General features: G+C 51.6%; 1 protein-coding gene across 1 annotated transcript; it reads left to right on the top strand.

The window, feature by feature from the left end:
* Window positions 1–10,729: 10,729 nt before the first annotated feature.
* On the top strand, window positions 10,730–15,632 carry IRF2BP2 (interferon regulatory factor 2 binding protein 2). Its single transcript, XM_088534878.1, has 2 exons — window positions 10,730–11,897; window positions 12,274–15,632. Exons 1-2 carry the CDS (start codon window positions 10,877–10,879, stop codon window positions 12,987–12,989), a joined length of 1,737 nt encoding a protein of 578 aa, XP_088391004.1. The 5' UTR covers window positions 10,730–10,876; the 3' UTR covers window positions 12,990–15,632.
* Window positions 15,633–17,271: the final 1,639 nt, after the last annotated feature.

The raw sequence follows: 17,271 nt of genomic DNA, 5'->3' as shown, positions 1-17,271 counted from the left end.
CCTTGATCACTATGCATTAGGAGTCATCTTTGCACCATCTGTTTGTATTTGTCATCTAAACCTTGTAAATAATAAAATGTACTTTGTTCTCAAGTTCACGGTTCCTAGCAGGAGCGCAATTACCATGGAGGACAAGTCCTGCGTGAAACTCTTGGCAGCGCCAGGGTGCGGGTGAGCTCCCTATCTCCTGCCTGTCCTCTGGGAGACTAGCCTATCAGCCACAGGTTTCCTATTGTTCTCTCTGTTACTGTATTTGTGCCGCCGGTGGATTTGCCATTACACAGTAATTAATCTAAAGCCAGAACCTCCCATGAGAAGCAGTTGTCAGCCTCCTTGAACTCCCCAGAAGAGATGATTTTAGGGTCCACATCTCTGAGAAATAATGCAGAAGGGCATGCCTGTGCTTTTAATACAGGGTAATAGTAATAAAAATATAAGGCAAGCTGCATTTTGGGGGCACTTCCTTTATGAATGCAAGGTACAGCCACTAGAGGCAGCTGCCCTGCCCTGGGCAGGTGGGGTATAAACATCCAGGCAAACAAAAATGTGAGTTGGCCTATGCAGAAGGGCAGTGGCTGTTCAGCAGCGTGGTCCTCCTTGCCTGGGGCTGGTCAACCCAGGGCTCAGACTGAGCAAGGTGAGACCTTCCTAAGCCCAGGGGAGTGATTTTTCTGCGGGGTCATTGCTTTTGCACAGTGCCCGGTGCGCTTGCAGGGCTACACTCACCTCCTGAAGAGAGACTGGCGCGTGCAAGGTTCACCCCTGCTAATGCCACCAGCCTGGGAAAGGCTCTAATGGATAGTGACAGGGAGGAAACAGCCAAGGGAAAAAATGGGTAAAATGAACAGATACACAGAGTTGCTAGCAGGACTGGGAATTCCATTAAGGCAGTAAAACTGTAACCCATCAGCTGAGCGGGAAAGTTCACTGAAAACTAGGCAAATTTCAAGGGAAAAATAGATGAAGTGCGGTTGTTATGATATAAAATTAATCCTTAGAGAGACCTCTGGCTGAGGATTTTATTGGATCATGCAACAAGGACAGCCTTGGCCGCATATTACTGCAGTCCAATTTCAGTTTTATCAACATAGATAAATGTGTGTTTTAACACAACGAGTGCGCCGGTGAGTAGAAAGGAGAAGGCTGCAACAACTGAAGGTCTCCGTGGAAAATAAAACCCGGCTGGTGAGCAGAGCTCACATGCAAGGAACCTTTCTGAAGCAGATCGGGGCATCACCTTGAAGCAGACTTGCGGTGATGTACATCGCCTGAGGACTTGCCTCCATGTGCTCTTTAAATCAAGCTGCATGTCAGTCAGCTATCAATAACCGCTCAGATGATTATAGCCAATTCACTGCGTGATGTAGCTGCTTAAAGAAGGGATAGCTTAGGAGACAAACGGAATATTACTATTTCTCTCAGATGTACTGGTAGCAACAAAGCTTCAGCAAATACATGGTTGCCAAAAATTTGTTTGACTGGAAGACTTGCCCGGGCTTGGACAAGATACCACTTGCCATTCTGTTCAGCATTCCCAACATCCTGCAGAAGGAGGTTACCTATGAAGAGATAGACAATATATCTTGTTCGTTGTTAGAATGCTGTGACCTTAGACTTTGCCCAAGTATTTAATAACACCATCTGCTGTCTTGTTCTGCAATACTATTATTTTTACATGAGGACTACTCTTCTTGCTTCGCAAACAATGCTGTAATAACAGCGCTAAATGAGAGCCGAACAGCGTGGTATTTAAATTCTGCTGTCCAAGTAAAACACAGAGGAGGTTCAGCTCACCCAATGCACTCCAGGAGTGTTGCCTTAAATCTAAAAATCTTAACGTGCTGAAGGCCCAGGAGCTGAGATCCAGACTTGCGGCCTGTGCTCAGGAAAAGCTCCCCTGTGTTTCCTGAGAAGGGCAGGAGTGAGACCCATCCTTGCGCCACTTCCCTCTGATGCCGGTTGTTGCGGCTGTTTTCTTCCCCTAAGCAACACCAGCAAGGGCCAGAAGTCAGCAATCATTTTGTCTTTGGATCTTTTTCTCATGAATAACATGCAGTCAGCTCCAGATAATCGTATGTATCTGGTTTTATATCTCTATCTATAAAAGGTTTGATCCTACTCTCACTGACAGTGATGGGAACCTTGGTTTTATTCGGTTTTAGTTTGGAGACTTCAGTGTAGCATGTGTTTAGTTTAGTGGTGTCTTCTCTGCAGCGTGACCACAGTCTCATACAGGCTGGTGTTTCATTTAAAGCCATCAGCAGTAGCTGCAAGCCTGAGACTACCAGATTCCATGGCAAAGGTCCTCCCAGCTGAGATAAGTGGTCCTGTGCTCTGCAGTGATGCAGCTTTCGTGAAAACAGTTTTCTAACAAAGAGAAGCTGAATCTCCTGGCTCACCTGGCTGCAGAGGAAAGGTTAGAGATGTGAGCTCCAAGCCCTTGAAAAACGAGGCAAAGAGCCCAGGTAGTGCTTCAAATTAAAAAGTGCATATTCACACTGAGCATTCTGTAAATGTATTTATTTTGCTGTGAATTGCTGGCTGTTGCTCCAGTGTGTGTGCGTATGTGAACACAGTGATCGTGAATCCCACATACTCCCCAGTTGGATTTATTTGCACACCAGTCCTAGGAAGAGGAGCACAGTATTTGGCAATCTATTGAAACGGAAGGGTCAAATATGAAACCCAACACATGATTGTAATTAGAGGGGTAGGTAAAATATGGGGGCTGGATGTCTTAAGAGTGTCCAAAACAGGCATGTCTTGACGTGCCTCTGGTTACAGAGGATTTTAAGTATTACAGCTCTGTATTACAGAACAGTCTGTCATGTGGTGCATATCTGGTTACCTCTGAGAAGAGTTTCTTAGTCTTTTGGCCATATTATTTTTCTCGTGTTTCAGGTGTATAGGTTTGATGCTGAAACCAGAGCGCATAGAAACACTGACTCCTTTTGAAGTATGCAAAACATGTTTTCGTTACTGCTGCTAGTTTTAGAAGATCATGTGAAAAAGTCCACATGCTTCATATATTTGTCCTGCACCAATTCAAAGACAATTTTACGTGTATTTATATATGTTATCTGGATGCAAATATAACAGATTTTGATGGTTTTTTTACCATTTGTAAACAGCAAAACTGCTATTTTCATAACTTACAAAGTCCAGTGGGTCTTTTTTCTTGTTGTTTAGCGAATGACAACAGAATGTCTAAGACCTGTGCCAAATGTATTTACAAAAAAAAATATCTCTGCCCTTGGCTTAGAGTTTGCATTTTCTCTTAAACCTTTCCAAGGGAGGTAACAGGCAGTACCCTCAGCAACTAAAAGCATGTGCAAGGATGCAGAAAGCTTCAGCATACATTTCCACACCCTGCTGACCTCTTCATCAAAGTCTGCCACAACACGTAACTCTTGTTATAAAATAAAATTCAGAAGACAGACCCGTGATTGTATTAACCTACTTCTCTTCAGGTTGCGTGCCACGGTGGGCTCTTCCAGCGCAAGAGGAGCTTAGTCCATTAGGCGATTTTCTGCACTTCACAGGAGTTTTCAAAGCTGCTGGGGGCGAATAACCTCCTTCCTCAGCATGCAGGGCCACACACCCCAGGCTGGGACCCCGAGGCTCCATATCCTCCAACTACTGGCCGTATGACCTCAAGGGGGCTCCTTGCAGTGGAGCTACCCCAGGCAGGAATGATGCCCGGTGTGGCCACCAGCTCCAACAGGCCAGAGGCGCCAAGTGACAGTAGGTTTAGCCCAGCTCTCTCCATTTAAAGCACAGTACTGCTTTGGCAGTGGTGTGCAAACTGAGACTGAAATTACTATGATTCCCTTGGTGTTGGCGTAGGTATAAATGTGACAGTAGTCGCTTAAAATGAAACACAGTCCTCATAAACTGAAATATTCAGGGGAGTATCTTCCTTGCCTCATACCTGCATCTCGTGTACAAATTTTCCGAATTTTAAATGGGAACCTCCACTTTCTATTTTGCACACACACATAGTGTGTGTTTTACGCCAGTTGGAACCCAGGCCAAATAGGGGCAGTATAAAAACATCAGGCTCTTAATAATTTTTTTATAAGACTGTGGAGCCACAAGGACTCCCTTCTGCAGCGAAGAGCAACAGGAGCTCTGGGCAGAGGTTTCCCCATGCTATTCCCTAGAGAAGCCATGTCATCATCCCAATCTGGATGAGGCTGGGCTCAGCTCTCAACCTCTACAGATCCTGGTAGGAGATGGCTCAGCTCTTGTCTCCAGCAGGGTTCTCCTGGGTGGTGATTTGGCCTGGTGTTATGTAAGATTTGACAAAAGCAGTAGAACAAAGCTATTCTAAGTAAGAATGTTAATTGAAGGCTGAGTCAGGCTGCAGCTAGTACAGAGATGTTTTTGAGAAGCTCGTACCCTTTTTCATTTGGTCTGTATTTTTTCCCCTTAATTATAATGTACGGAATTGCAGCTAGCAATAATACTAACTGGCAGGGGGAAAATGGAAGATGAAGGTGATTGTCCTTTTGCCTCTGGATCAGCAGTTCAAACCCATCCCAGATCTTTAATATCCAGAAGTTATTAACATCTGAGAGCTGTATGGCGACCTATGGGAAGTGAAGCAGATGGCTTTAATTCAATTTTTAGGCTACGTCTATGCTGAGGCCGAGGTGACTGGAGGGACCTTGGTGAGCACTAAAGGATGCTCCTGTGCGCAGCCGTCCTTCGGCAGCACCCGGATCTGCAGGCCCTGAGCCGGCACCGGCTGGTCCCCCAGGCCTTTCGGAAGACTAAGTGATATGTAAGGTTCAGCCTTTGGCACATTGTTTTAATGAGCGATATGTGGAAAATGAGGCTGAAGGTAATTGCCAGTTCCAGCATAGTCCTACCGCTTATTAATTTTGCAGGTGTACTTTTCATGAAATATGAATTTAATTTGACTTCATAGAAGGCACCTCCTTCTGGAGCTCAGCAGGGGCATTTGAGCAAGAGGGACACAGCTGCATGGAAATGGGATGGATTTGATCTTTTTGCCTGAAAGTAAAGGTGGATGGGATGCAGTAATGTTTAAGAGTTTCCAACATATCATTAGAGCCCCCATTTGCAAATATTTCTCCTTAGCATTGCTACACAGCAGGATGCTACACGGGACAGAATATGCATGACAAAAATACCTGCTTTTACTTCTTTTTACCTGGCATGTTAGACAGCATTGAGCAAACAGGTAAGCCAAGGGGCTGCAGCACAGAGGAGAGCTCCGGTGAGGAGCTACCTGGTTTGAGGGCTGCAACATGGGCATCTGGTAAAGAGAAAGGGAGAGGAATGAAAAGGAGCAAAGTGAGGGCAGGCACAAGTTTCACTTGCCTCTCATGCATTTTTTTTTTTCATGTTTGGGCTGTCCTGTTGTAAAGCAGGAATAATGCAGTGTAATACCATTCAGAAGTGCGGGCAGCCCAGCCGTACTGAGATGTGCCTGGGGTGCTGGCTGCAACCAGACACAGCAGCTCACAGCCCTGGGGTGCAAACATCCTACGTTTCTCCTCAACAAAGAGAAGAATGCAGGAACTCCCACACTGGAAACAGTCCTTGAGGAGGCCTGGCCCTCGCTTTCCGCTTTTCGGAGCTGGAAGGACCTCGCCACCACCTGCCCAGGAACTGCGCAAAGCGTTGCTGAGCCCAAATTCCCCAAATGGCCTCAGAAATACTTTGGCGTGTATTTCCTGCGGGTCCTGTTCTTGTTTTGCTCCAGCATACCAGATTCCAATGTATGCAGAAAGGAAAGCTCTGCCCTTTCTTTGCAGTGAGTCAGTGCTTTGCGCGTGGCGTCGGCGCGGGTTTGAGAGGATGAAACACAGGCGAGGAGTACGACTGCTTGGAGGCTCAAGCTGAAGGAGTTTTTAAAACTGCACAATATTTTTCAGCAGGTAATCGTCCGAATCCCTATGTTTCTGCTCCCATTTTGTGCTGTTTCCTGTGGCTGTCCCCATCCGATTTTCGGAGGGGCGCTGGGAAATCTATTGAACTGGTGTGCAGCAAGCAGAGGGGTCACGGCTCCCAGGGCTTCCTGTTTATTTTGGGAAGGGGTCAGTGGGCCGCCCTGCTCTCCCGTGCCCCGGGAAGCCACGGCCACAGCATTCCCATCCCCTTTGCTTATAGCCCCAGACAATTGCCCATTGTGGCCCGGCAGCAGGATGGGATGTGCCTGCTGCAAAGGGGACAGTTCGACCTGCCCCTCCACCCTCTCGGAGGGTAACGGGTGGAAACTTGTCCATATCCACTGCTCTTTTCTCTGGCATCTGTGAGGATCTCGCTGAAGTGTTTTTCTCTTCAGGCCTCTGAATTTCTCAACATTTTCCCCAACCTTTTCCTTGCTGTTTTTTTTTTCCAGACTGCTATTAGAAAAGGCAGGGGGTAAAGTTAATGGCTCAGTCAAAAGTAGAATTGTTTCCTTCTCTGAAAGATCCAAATTGCCTAGGGTAGTGCCCACCGATCTAGCAGAAGCTGTGGGATCCAGGCGCTCACTCTCTTTGTGAATCTTTGGCAACTAGAACACATACATGTCCCTTAAAATTTCTAGCATGAAAAGCCTATCAAAATAAAAGCAGATGTAGCATTTCACATTTCAGGATTTATCTGTGACATAATGGCATGTTAGCTTATCAGCGTCCTTCTGCAGCTTCCCTTCTCCGAGTGCTTCTGCTTACACAGTGTCTCACAGCTACTGAGAAATTAAAACCAGAAAGCAGAGTCCAGCCCAGCTGCCTTCGAGGAGTTAATAAAAGGCCTCTTTGCAAGGCCAAAGGCAGACGCTGAAGCGCTGCTCCGAGTGTCCCGGTCCTCTGGCACGTTTTCCCCGCAGGGGAGCCGGTGTGCGGTGACCTCCCGCTGCTCTCCACGGCGTGTTTTGCTGCCAGTGTCTCTGCTAGCTCCTGCCACCATCAGTCAGCTCCGCGGCGAGCCGTGGCCATGCTGCACACAGGTGCAGGCAAGGTGCTGCGGGGCAGCAGCTTCCAGGGAAATACACCCCGGTCCTGCAAGCACCTACGTGCGCGTGGCTCGAAATTCGTAGTGATGCTCGTGGGCATAAAGCTGCAAGTGTTTATAAGGAGACCAGCGTCTTAGCACGAGCGGACACCAAAGCCCATTTATGTCAACAGGTTGCTCCCAACCATAGTGTCCTTTGTACCATTATCTGTTTTTATTTTTTCCTACGGCATTATAAAAGACAGTTAGATGGGGTTCACTGAAAGGATAATGCCACTTGCCTTCCTCAAGCAAATCATTCTTGTTACACATATTTGTGCTATATGCTATTTTCTGGAATCCTAACAATTCTAAATAATTTCTAAAAGCCTCATGGAACAAGAAAAGCAAATCTGCTTTGCCTTCCTGCAGATTTACTGGGCTTTTGGCGTGATGCTTTTAACTTTCGCTCGGGCTTGGTTCTTGGGTTGGACAGCTCAGTTTCCCCTGAGTTTTCAAGCTGGCTGGCATCGCTCTTGTGCCAGAAGATTTTTCTTTTTTCCTGGAACAGCATGCTGCAGGCTTGGCTTTCTAACCAGCATCAACACGAAAGCAGTACATGATACACACGTGTACATTTGATTAGTAAATTGCAAAATCCCTATGTAAAAGGCCACCTCTCCCCACCCTTCAGAGGAATGGACCATTTTAAATGAAAACCCAAATTTTCAGTGTTCCTAAAATGGCTACTGCTAATTTACTCTTCCAGGCAAAACCGAGCAGCTGTCTACAAGCAAGATCCTGCCGTTGCTTTAGGGGATTTTGGGCTGTTTGGCAAATACCACATGATCCTTACCGAGGCAGGCAGCCTGCTGCAACCTAATTGCATTCCCCTCTCAGGAGCAACCTGCCATCTGCAGTGGCAATGAGAGCGGCAGAAACACCGCAAAACCAGGAGGCGCCGGTGGGGCGGAGGACATCGCTTACTACCCAGACTCACTGGCCTCTGAGCAGAGGCCCTGCAAACGTTATGACAAATCTTTAATGAGGGGACTCCCTCGGCGCATTGGCCAAGGCTATAATTTGATGCCGGGTTTTAGCAGGTTAAGCTTGCGCAGCCGCACTCCCCGGCCACGATGGCACTCCTGCAGCTGACCCTTGGGGCCGATCCAGGGCACCTCTGGCTGTTTCCAAAACTGCCAGGGCCATCCCCAGCCTCTTCCCTGTCAAGCCTGGGAAAGGAGAAGCATGCTCTGCAACCCGCTGTGGATGGAGAAGGGGAGCTGGGGGCCTCTTCCAGCAGAATCACATTTCCCATTTTGCTAACACCCTGCACAGCGTCTCGCGCCTGACGTAAGAGCCTGGAGGAAGCAGTGCCCATCTCTGGCCCGAGAACCAAAGGTTGCCCCATGGGCAAACTTAGCTGGGGGCTGGTAGCTGGGGTGGCCCCCAGGTTCCAAAGGGACAGGGAGCAACGAGTGCCTGGATCCATCCATGCCGGGATGGCGCCCCATGTGCAGCACCTGCCCCACGACCCATCAGGTGTCCTGCAGCGCTCGTGGTTCCTGTACATAGCACTGCGGTGCCGCGGCACGGGGCGTTGCGCAGAATGCAGGCACTAGACGCTGGTTTCTGTTTCCAAAAAGAAAAAAAAAAAAGGAACAAGAAACACAAGAAACAAATGCATTATCTGTCTGATTATTGTGCAGTTAGTGCTGTAACAGTCAGCAGCTTTGAGGACTCTTTTTGTGTGTGATTTGATACGTAAACCACATTTCCTATGCAGTACAGTGCTGCCACATTTTTTTTTTAAATCAGCTTTTCAACATTGAGCTCCATAACAGTCTCTTTTCTCCCTTATCCACCAGCACAGATTCAAAGGTAGTAAATGCAGCGAAAATGTTACGCTGCTCATTTTGCCTTTTCCAACCATCTAGTTTTCATTAGAAATAGAGTAAAATAAACACAGACCCCATTTTCTGTGCCGCAGTTAAAAGCTTGCCGCCCCTGAAAGCTCTTTCTTCTCCCTCCCCTGCAGCCTCGGCTCGCACTCGAGCTCCGCTCATGATCTGAAATGTGCAAGCACGCCGTTTCTTGGCTTTCCACCAGTATATATAAATATATGTAATTTTTTCCTTTGGAGAACCTGGAGGCTAAAAGCAAGAGGGCAAAAGGAGTACGTGACTAAAACATCCGAACTTCCTCTTTCATAAGCCATCACATGATGGAGCGCAATTACAATTCCTGCCTTGTCGCTGCCAATTGCAGGCGCATTGCCTCACCCGAGAAACCCTGCTCCTTCCGTGTGCGTCTCTGTGTGTGTGTGTAGGCAGCGCTCGCTGCAGCCGCCTTGGCAACCCTCCAAGCTCCGCGCTGGAGAAAGAGGGCAGTGGGTGGAAGAGGAAAACAAAGATGTGTTTACTTGGCCTGCCTGGATAAAGCGCCTCTCCAGCGGCGGGGGGGCGCGCGGCGGGAGGAACAGCTTGGAGGGACTTTGATGCAACGCGAGGGGCGGCTGCTCCGCGCGCGGCGCCGTTAACCCCCGCCGCGCCGGGGCTGCCCCGCGGGGCTGCCCGTGCGCGGGGGGGACGCGGCAAAGCGCCCCGCGCCGGGCCGGGGGCTCTGCCCTGCGCGAAACGGGGGCAGGGGGGCGCCCCGCGGCTTTGGGGGCGCCCCCGGGCTCCCCGGAATAGCGGCGGGAGGCGGCGCCGAGCGGCCCCGCGGCAGCGCCCCCCGGCCCGGCAGCGCCGCGGGGCAGGGGGTCCCCCGACCCGCTGGGGATGCGGGCGGCAGACGAGGTCGTCGGAGCGTGGAAGCGGGAGGGGAAAAAAAAAAAAAAAAAAAAAAAAACGATTTTGGGGGTGAGGGGGAGGTGGGTACGGGAGAAGGACTGCGCGGCGCTTATGTATTCTGTGTGCGTTTTCTGCCAGTCTGTATTAGAGAACCGATGGTTTGTGGTTGAAAATGACAGGAAATCTAGAATGTCCTATTTCCTGTGCAAAATAACAACAGCTTGAAAAAAAAAATAGCGACTGGGGTAATCGTGTTACTTCTTATGGCCTCGGAGCGCGCAGCCGGCCCCAGCCCCGAGGGGGCGAAGCGGCTCCTGCCCCGGCCCCCGGGGAGAGGGGGGAGCTGCAGAGGGTCACGGCCAGGGAGGGCAGCAAGGGTGGGAGCGGAGCGGGGCGGGCCCCGCATTGCAGGGGGGCATCCCTGCGAGTGACGCGTTCCAAGAAAGCCCCGAAGACCCGTCGTTGGTGCAGGAAAAAAAAAAAAAAAAAAAAAAAGGAGGAAAAAAAAATAAATGAAAAATAGCCACCGCTCGCGGCCCCTCCCCCGCGCGGCGCGTGCCCGCCGCGCCCCGCTGCCCCCGCGCGCGGGGCGGCCCCGCGGGAGGGATCCCCGCGCGGCCGGGCAGGGCGGCCGCGCGGCCCCGGCGGCGGCGGCGGGGCGGGCGCAGCGCGCAGGCGCGGCGCGGCTCGCCCGGGGGCGCGCGGCGCGCAGAGCACAGGCGGCCGTGGCCGCGGGAGCCCCGCGCCGCTCGTCACGGCGCCGCCGCCAGCGCCGGCCCCGGCCCCAGCCCCAGCCCCAGCGGCGGCCCCGCCCCGCGCCGGCCCCCGCCGCCCCGCGCCGCCCCGTAGTAGCCAGCGAGCGGGGGAGCCGTGCGGGCGGCAGCGGCCGCAGCCCTGCGCGAGCCGAGCGGCGGCGATGAGCGCCCGCTGAGCCAGGCAAGGGGCTTCCCCGCGCCGCGCCGTCCTGCCCGCTGTCGCCGGAGGAAGGAGGAGCGGCGTGGGAGGGGAGCCGGCGGACGATCCTGCTGCGGCTGCGGAGCGCGAGCCTCCCCGTCGGGACTCCGGGGGCCAGGGGCGGAGGCGGCGGAGGCCGGAGCCGGAGCGGGGGGCGCTCGCCGCTGCCCCCGGGCCGGGACATGTCGTCGGCGGCGGTGGCGGCTGCTTCCCGCAGGCAGTCGTGCTACCTGTGCGACCTGCCCCGCATGCCGTGGGCCATGATCTGGGACTTCACGGAGCCCGTGTGCCGGGGCTGCGTCAACTACGAGGGCGCCGACCGCGTGGAGTTCGTCATCGACACGGCGCGGCAGCTCAAGCGGGCGCACGGCTTCCAGGAGGGCCGCCCGCCGCCGCCGCCGCCGCACGCCAAGCAGCCGCCGCTCACGGCCAAGGAGATCCTGGCGCAGCAGCAGCAGCAGCAGCTGGGCCACGGCGCCGAGGCGGCGGCGGCGCGGGCCCCGCCGCAGCCCCTGGAGCGCTACCCGCTGGCCGCCGCCGAGCGGCCGCCGCCGCGCCTGGGCGCCGAGTACGGCGGCGGCCGCCAGGTCAACGGCATCCTCGTGCCCAACGGCTTCCCGAAGCCCGAGGAGCCGCCCGAGCTCAACCGGCAGAGCCCCAACCCGCGGCGGACGCACGCCGTGCCGCCCACCCTCGTGCCGCTCGTCAACGGCGCCGGGCTGCCCGCCGCCATCGGCGGCCTCAGCAGCCGCGCCGCGGCCGCCGCCGCCGCCTCGCTGGCCGCCATCTCGGCGGCGCCCGCCCCCATCGCCGTGCCCGTCCCCCAGCAGCCGCCCGCGCCGGCGGCGCAGGCGGCGGGGCAGCCCGGCGAGCTGGCCCACAAGCGCCCCGGCTCCGTGTCGTCCTCGTCGTCCTCGTCGGGCGGCGGCGCGGCGGGCGAGCACGAGGGCGGCAAGGAGAAGCGCGGCTCGGCCGACAGCCTCCCGGCGGCGGCGGCGGAGCTGGGCGCCGAGGGCAAGGGCCGCGCGGGCGGCGAGCAGGAGTGGCTGGCCAAGCCCAAGACGGTGCGGGACACGCTGCTGGCCCTGCACCAGCACGGCGGCCACGCCGTGCCCCCCTTCGACAGCAAGTTCAAGAAGGAGCCGGGCATGGCCGGCGGACGCCTGCTGGGCTACGAGAGCAACGGTGCCGTGGCCAAGCCAGGTGAGACGGGCGTGCGGGGCGGCCTGGGGGCGCTGACCGGGCGAGGGTCCTGCTCCTGCACTGGGCTGGGGGTCGCGATGGGCCCCACGCACCTGCTGCGGCCGTGTTCGGGCCGCGCGGGCTTGCAGGCACGCTGTGGAGACGGCCGTGCCACTCTTTGGGAATGGCCGTGCCAGCCCTGGGGGCCTCTGCAGCAGGCACCCCTTGGGGACGGCTGTGCCACCAGAGGGGTATAGCCACGGTGCCTTTGGGATGGCCGTGCCACCCTTCAGGGAGTCGCATGGCGGCAGCTCCCTTTAGGGCCATGGCATGCAGCGGAGTGTCGTTGCTGGATTTCCTCCTCAGCCTTTTCCCTCCCCTTCTCTGTTGTTTCTAGGGGCGCGCGCAGCCCGGAAAAGGAAGCCCTCGCCCGAGCCGGAGGGTGAAGCGGGACCCCCCAAGATCAACGGAGAGGCGCAGCCGTGGCTGCCCACTTCGTCAGACGGGATGAAGATGCCTATGACCGCCAGCTCCTTCATGTCGCCCCCGCCACCCACCGCTTCACCTCACTCCAACCGGACCACGCCGCCGGAGGCGGCTCAGAACGGCCAGTCCCCCATGGCCGCGCTCATTTTAGTCGCGGACAATGCTGGGGGCAACCACGCCTCCAAAGATGCCAACCAAGTCCACTCAACCACTCGGAGGAACAGCAGCAGCCCCCCTTCACCGTCCGCCGTGAACCAAAGGAGGCTGGGCCCCAGCAGGGAGGTGGCGAGCCAGGGGGCCAACGCGGCGGGCGGCCTGGAGCCCGTGCACCCCGCCAGCCTGCCGGACTCATCCCTCGCCGCCAGCGTGCCCTTGTGTTGCACCCTGTGCCACGAGCGCCTGGAAGACACCCACTTTGTGCAGTGCCCCTCGGTCCCCTCTCACAAGTTCTGCTTCCCCTGCTCCAGACAAAGTATCAAACAGCAGGGCGCCAGCGGGGAGGTGTATTGCCCCAGCGGCGAGAAGTGCCCCCTGGTCGGCTCCAACGTGCCCTGGGCCTTCATGCAGGGGGAGATCGCCACCATTCTCGCGGGAGACGTGAAAGTGAAAAAGGAGAGGGACTCGTGACTCTGCCCGTTTCACGACCCGACGACACCTTTAACTAAAACTGCTTGAATTGTGTATATATCTATAAATATATATATATAAATATATATATATCTCCAAGACAAGGGAAATGTAGACTTCATAAACATGGCTGTATAATTTTGATTTTTTTGAATACATTGTGTTTCTATATTTTTTGAAGACAAAAGGTATGTACTTATTATAAAGGCATTTCTTCTAATTCTCTTTTTTTTTTTTTCCTTTTTTTTCCCCTTTTGTTATAGCAACTGTTTGTTGTGCTTCCCTGGTGACAGTTACTGTTCAATGTAGGCTGTGACTTGCGCTGCTTTTTTTAGAGAGCACTTGGCAAACCAGAAATGCTTCTAGCTGTATTTGTATGCACTTGTTTCTTTTGTTCCCCCCCCCCTTTTTTTTTTAAATGCCAAATACACGTTCTGACATTGTAAAGATTGCCTTACTGTCTGTGATTCCTTATTCTTGGCCCCTGTTGTATAGAGCTGGTCGCATGCAGGCTTGGTGTGAGATGCCTGGGGAGGAGAGCTGATAGCTGATGCGGGGATGCTGTCGTTGCGCCCTGTGGACAAGGCGAGCTTAAGGAGCAGAGCAGGAGGGGTTTCTCTTGGAAACGTTCGTCTCGTGTTGCAATAGCGAATCTGCCAGATGGAGTCCAAAATGCCGCTGTGTTTCTCAAAGGAAGTTGCCTTCAGAGTAGGATGTGGAGAAATGTCTGTCTGACTGAGAGGCGCTGTTGAGTTAGCAATTTCTGGGTTTGTTTTTGTTTTGTTTTGTTTAAGGCAAAGTAGACTGCAGTTCACGTGGTCAGTTGTAAGATTACAGAACTGCGTTTATTCACCGGTTATGCACCCGCTATAACGCAGAATTTTGATAACAGACTTAATTCTATTCCTGGTGGATACACCAGTAGAGCACTGCCATCTCTGAAGGTCTTCAGCGTCACTTAATGTTTTTTCGTTTGCCTGAACTATGCTGGGGATATGGGGGAGAGACTGAATTTTTTACTTTATTTTAATTTTCAGATAGTGCAGGTGGACTTTGAGTTTGCTTATCAGTCACCTAGAGTACTGTTGCTATTGTTACTATCGCTTTCATCGTACTTCCAAGTAGTGGCAGGTACAGTGTGGTACAATGACAGCAGTGACTGAGGTTCTGCCAGATCGCCTTTGGGCATATCAGTGACAGCCCAAATGTGGGTGGAGGAAACCTGTTATTTCCTTATTACGTGTGCTTGAGACAAACCTAATACTATTCTTTGAAAATGAAAATATAAACTGGTTGAAATGAAAGCAATTTAGGGCTTCACATAATGGCCATGGCCCTGCCTTTTAAGCTACTTTGGAGAACGCTTTTGTAAAGCCACTTCTTTTGATCCTGCTTCTGCATCACCAAGCAGATTTCTAAAATCAATAAATCATTGGTTACTAGAAATAGTTGAGTCTTACAGTGATGTTTTTGTGCTGTTTATAGTTTGTTGGCAATGCTGCAGCTGTACGAGCCCTTATGTTTAGGTGTTTATAACATGGTTATGAGCAGTTGTTTCTGAGCAAAGGGTGGCTAGGTTGTCCCCTCCTTTCCCCGGGACAAACTAATAAATGCTTTCACTTATTTGAGGAGGAAAAATCTGTTCAGCTAACTATGATCTGAAGAATTTTGGATGCTTTTTAGTCCACTGTTCTTATTGTGATAATGTTCAGACTACAATTTAATGCAGAGTAGATCTTCTTTGGAAGTCTTTTTTTTTTTTTTTAAGAAATGGTCATTATTAATATTTGAAAATCAGAACTGCACATGCACAGTAATTTTTATGAAGTGTTTAATGAGCACACCCACTACATTGTGTTCCATATTACAGAACAATGTAATATTAGATAAGACTTGCATGATAAACAAATTCATTGAGTCAATATTACGCTTTAAAACTTATACCTATAGTCAAGATTGGTGTCTTATGTAAACACAGTTAGCCAATTTGAAGAAAACGCACATTATATATATATACCTATATATATACATATATATATATATAAAATGTAAAGGATTCTTTGGAACCACTATGATCTGTGTAAATGTGTATTTAGGCACTTTATTAAAAAAATGGATTTTTGAGCTGATAGATGGTAACACGTTCTTCAAAGTTGCTTGGTATAATACCTCATGTAGTATGGAGCTCGTGTTTATGATTAAGGCGGTATCCCTGCTAAAACATCAACAAAAACAACCTACATGAAAAGGATACCCTCATGTGTTATCGAATGGTCCAGCTTTGAGCCTCTTGAGGGGTGTGAGAGCGAGAGAAGGGCAGCTTGTCCTGCTACTGAAAAGCTGATTCTTGTGTTGGGGCTGATGTTGGCGTGACTCTCCGGAGAGGCCCTCAACTTCTCCTGGTGTCTGAAGGAAATGTGCCGATACATTGCAAGCTCAGCCTTTTTTTTTACAATGTGCTCTTTGAAGTAGTTCAAATGATGAAAACTCTCAGGCCTGTGGTACTAGGTGGTGGCACAGAAACAACATAGCTGGAAAAGAAGTATCTATAGTGGCTATATTTGCTCAGCTGACTCCCAGTCCTGATATCTCAGTTAATTCTCACCCACACCATCAATCTTCGTAATTGCAAAAGAAAACAAACAAAAAAAGGTTAAAAACAGTGGGCTTTTTTTATACATACCTCATTTTTTGTTGAATTCTTGCTTTTTTTTTTCCTTTTGTTGTTTTGCTGACCTAGAATAACACACTCCAGTGGATTCTCCATTTATACCAGTTTGCTGTTTTCTGGACTAAAATTTTTTTTTCTTTTTAGTGCCTCAGCTGCAACAGTGCTACTGTTAATATTACTTTTTAAAAGGTGATATTGTAATTTGTGTAGCATTAAAGTGTTTTAATGGAGAATGTGTGATTTTTCTTCAAATCTCACTTTTATTCTTTTATTATTATTATTATATTTAGAGTTACTTTTTACTGGAATATCACCTGCACTATTGCTTTCCTTTCTAGCTGCTAAACTAACACGTTGCTATTTTTTACCTATTTTTTACTTCTGGCGTTAAATAAAACAACACTAGGAGCTTTAAACACTTGTGATTTTCTGTTAAGAAGGAAAGAAAGCAAGCAAGCTCTTTGTGCAAGTGCAGTTCTACATTTTTTTTTTCATTTTTTTTCCTCCAGCTTCTCCCTGGCGTAGCTGGGAATAGGCCAATGCTGGGGGCAAGCGCAGGGGCGAGGAGGCCGAGGCACGGGCGAGGGGGTGGTGGTGGGTGCCCTGCTCCCATGCTGAGGGGCAGGAGTGGGGCCGAAGGCAGCGGCTGCCCTTCCTCCTCTCCTTGCTATGGTCCATGGGCGCTACACGGGTGGGAAAGACGCAGCACAAGGGTGGCTTTGACAGCCTTTGTGGTGGCCTCAGAAAACCTGGTATGTTTTGGATCTCTCTTTTTAGATGTGCTGTAAACCAGGCCATGGCAACCGTGTGTTTTTACGAACTGGCACTGGGAAAGGGGTATAAATACATTTGCAAGTGCTCTCTAGTGGTTTATTATGTCAACAGATCCTCTGGATCCCTTCCTCCTGCGCCGGGGCCAAGGCTCGTCCCGCTTCCCGGGCAGCTGCCATCTGCAGCACGGCTCGTGGGGACTGTGCTGCTGGGCCGTGCCGGCCTCAGCGGCGCCTCACCGGAGCGCCAGCCCGCAGGCAGCGGCACGCGCTGCCCTCGCTGCGGCCGCTCCACCTCTCTAACGCGCTACCACGGCGTCCCGCCCCAGCCTGAGAACTTGCTGGCTCTTGAAGAATCGCTGCAGTTGCCACCTGGTTACAGCGCCTGCGAAAACAGAGAGGAAACATTGGGCACTTCGTAAGTTAATGGCACCGACAGTAAAGGAGCTTGTCACAAACACATCCATAGTCCGAATTCCTACAACTGAAGCGTCTTCAGAGAGAAATGCGCCAGAACCAGACCTCCTTGTGGGAGAAGTTTGATCACGAGGATCGGAAAGGTTTCACCCTGAGCATTCCATACTTCTCCTCCCAAAGCTTTCTTATTTAGATAGCTACATGCAGAGCTATTGAAAAATAACTAGAAGAAGCCTTCCCCGCAGCGGGCCCTTGTTTGTTTAGGCACAGCTATCCGATCCAGGCCAGGCTGCAGCTTCAAGTCTGCGCTCCGAAAGATAAGGGGGCCTGGTGAAAAGGATTCCCTCAAAACCCTTCTGTTTTCCTTTTGAGCGTGGCTGCTAAAAGGAAAGCGTATCTGAGCAGTGTATAGATTAATTTTATG

Source organism: Tinamus guttatus, unplaced genomic scaffold (assembly GCF_059628265.1).
Source record: "Tinamus guttatus ecotype Peru unplaced genomic scaffold, ASM5962826v1 Tinamus_guttatus_pri_ptg000601l, whole genome shotgun sequence".
NCBI lineage: Eukaryota > Metazoa > Chordata > Aves > Tinamiformes > Tinamidae > Tinamus > Tinamus guttatus.
This window is presented reverse-complemented; position numbering and strand designations above follow the sequence as displayed.

What these genes read in the sequence shown, in the direction of transcription:
- IRF2BP2 (XM_088534878.1), top strand. Translation starts at nt 10,877, where the DNA reads ATGTCGTCGGCGGCGGTGGCGGCTGCTTCCCGCAGGCAGTCGTGCTAC. An exon ending in CGGTGCCGTGGCCAAGCCAG is followed by an intron (nt 11,898 to 12,273) that starts GTGAGACGGGCG and finishes TGTTGTTTCTAG; the next exon opens with GGGCGCGCGCAGCCCGGAAA.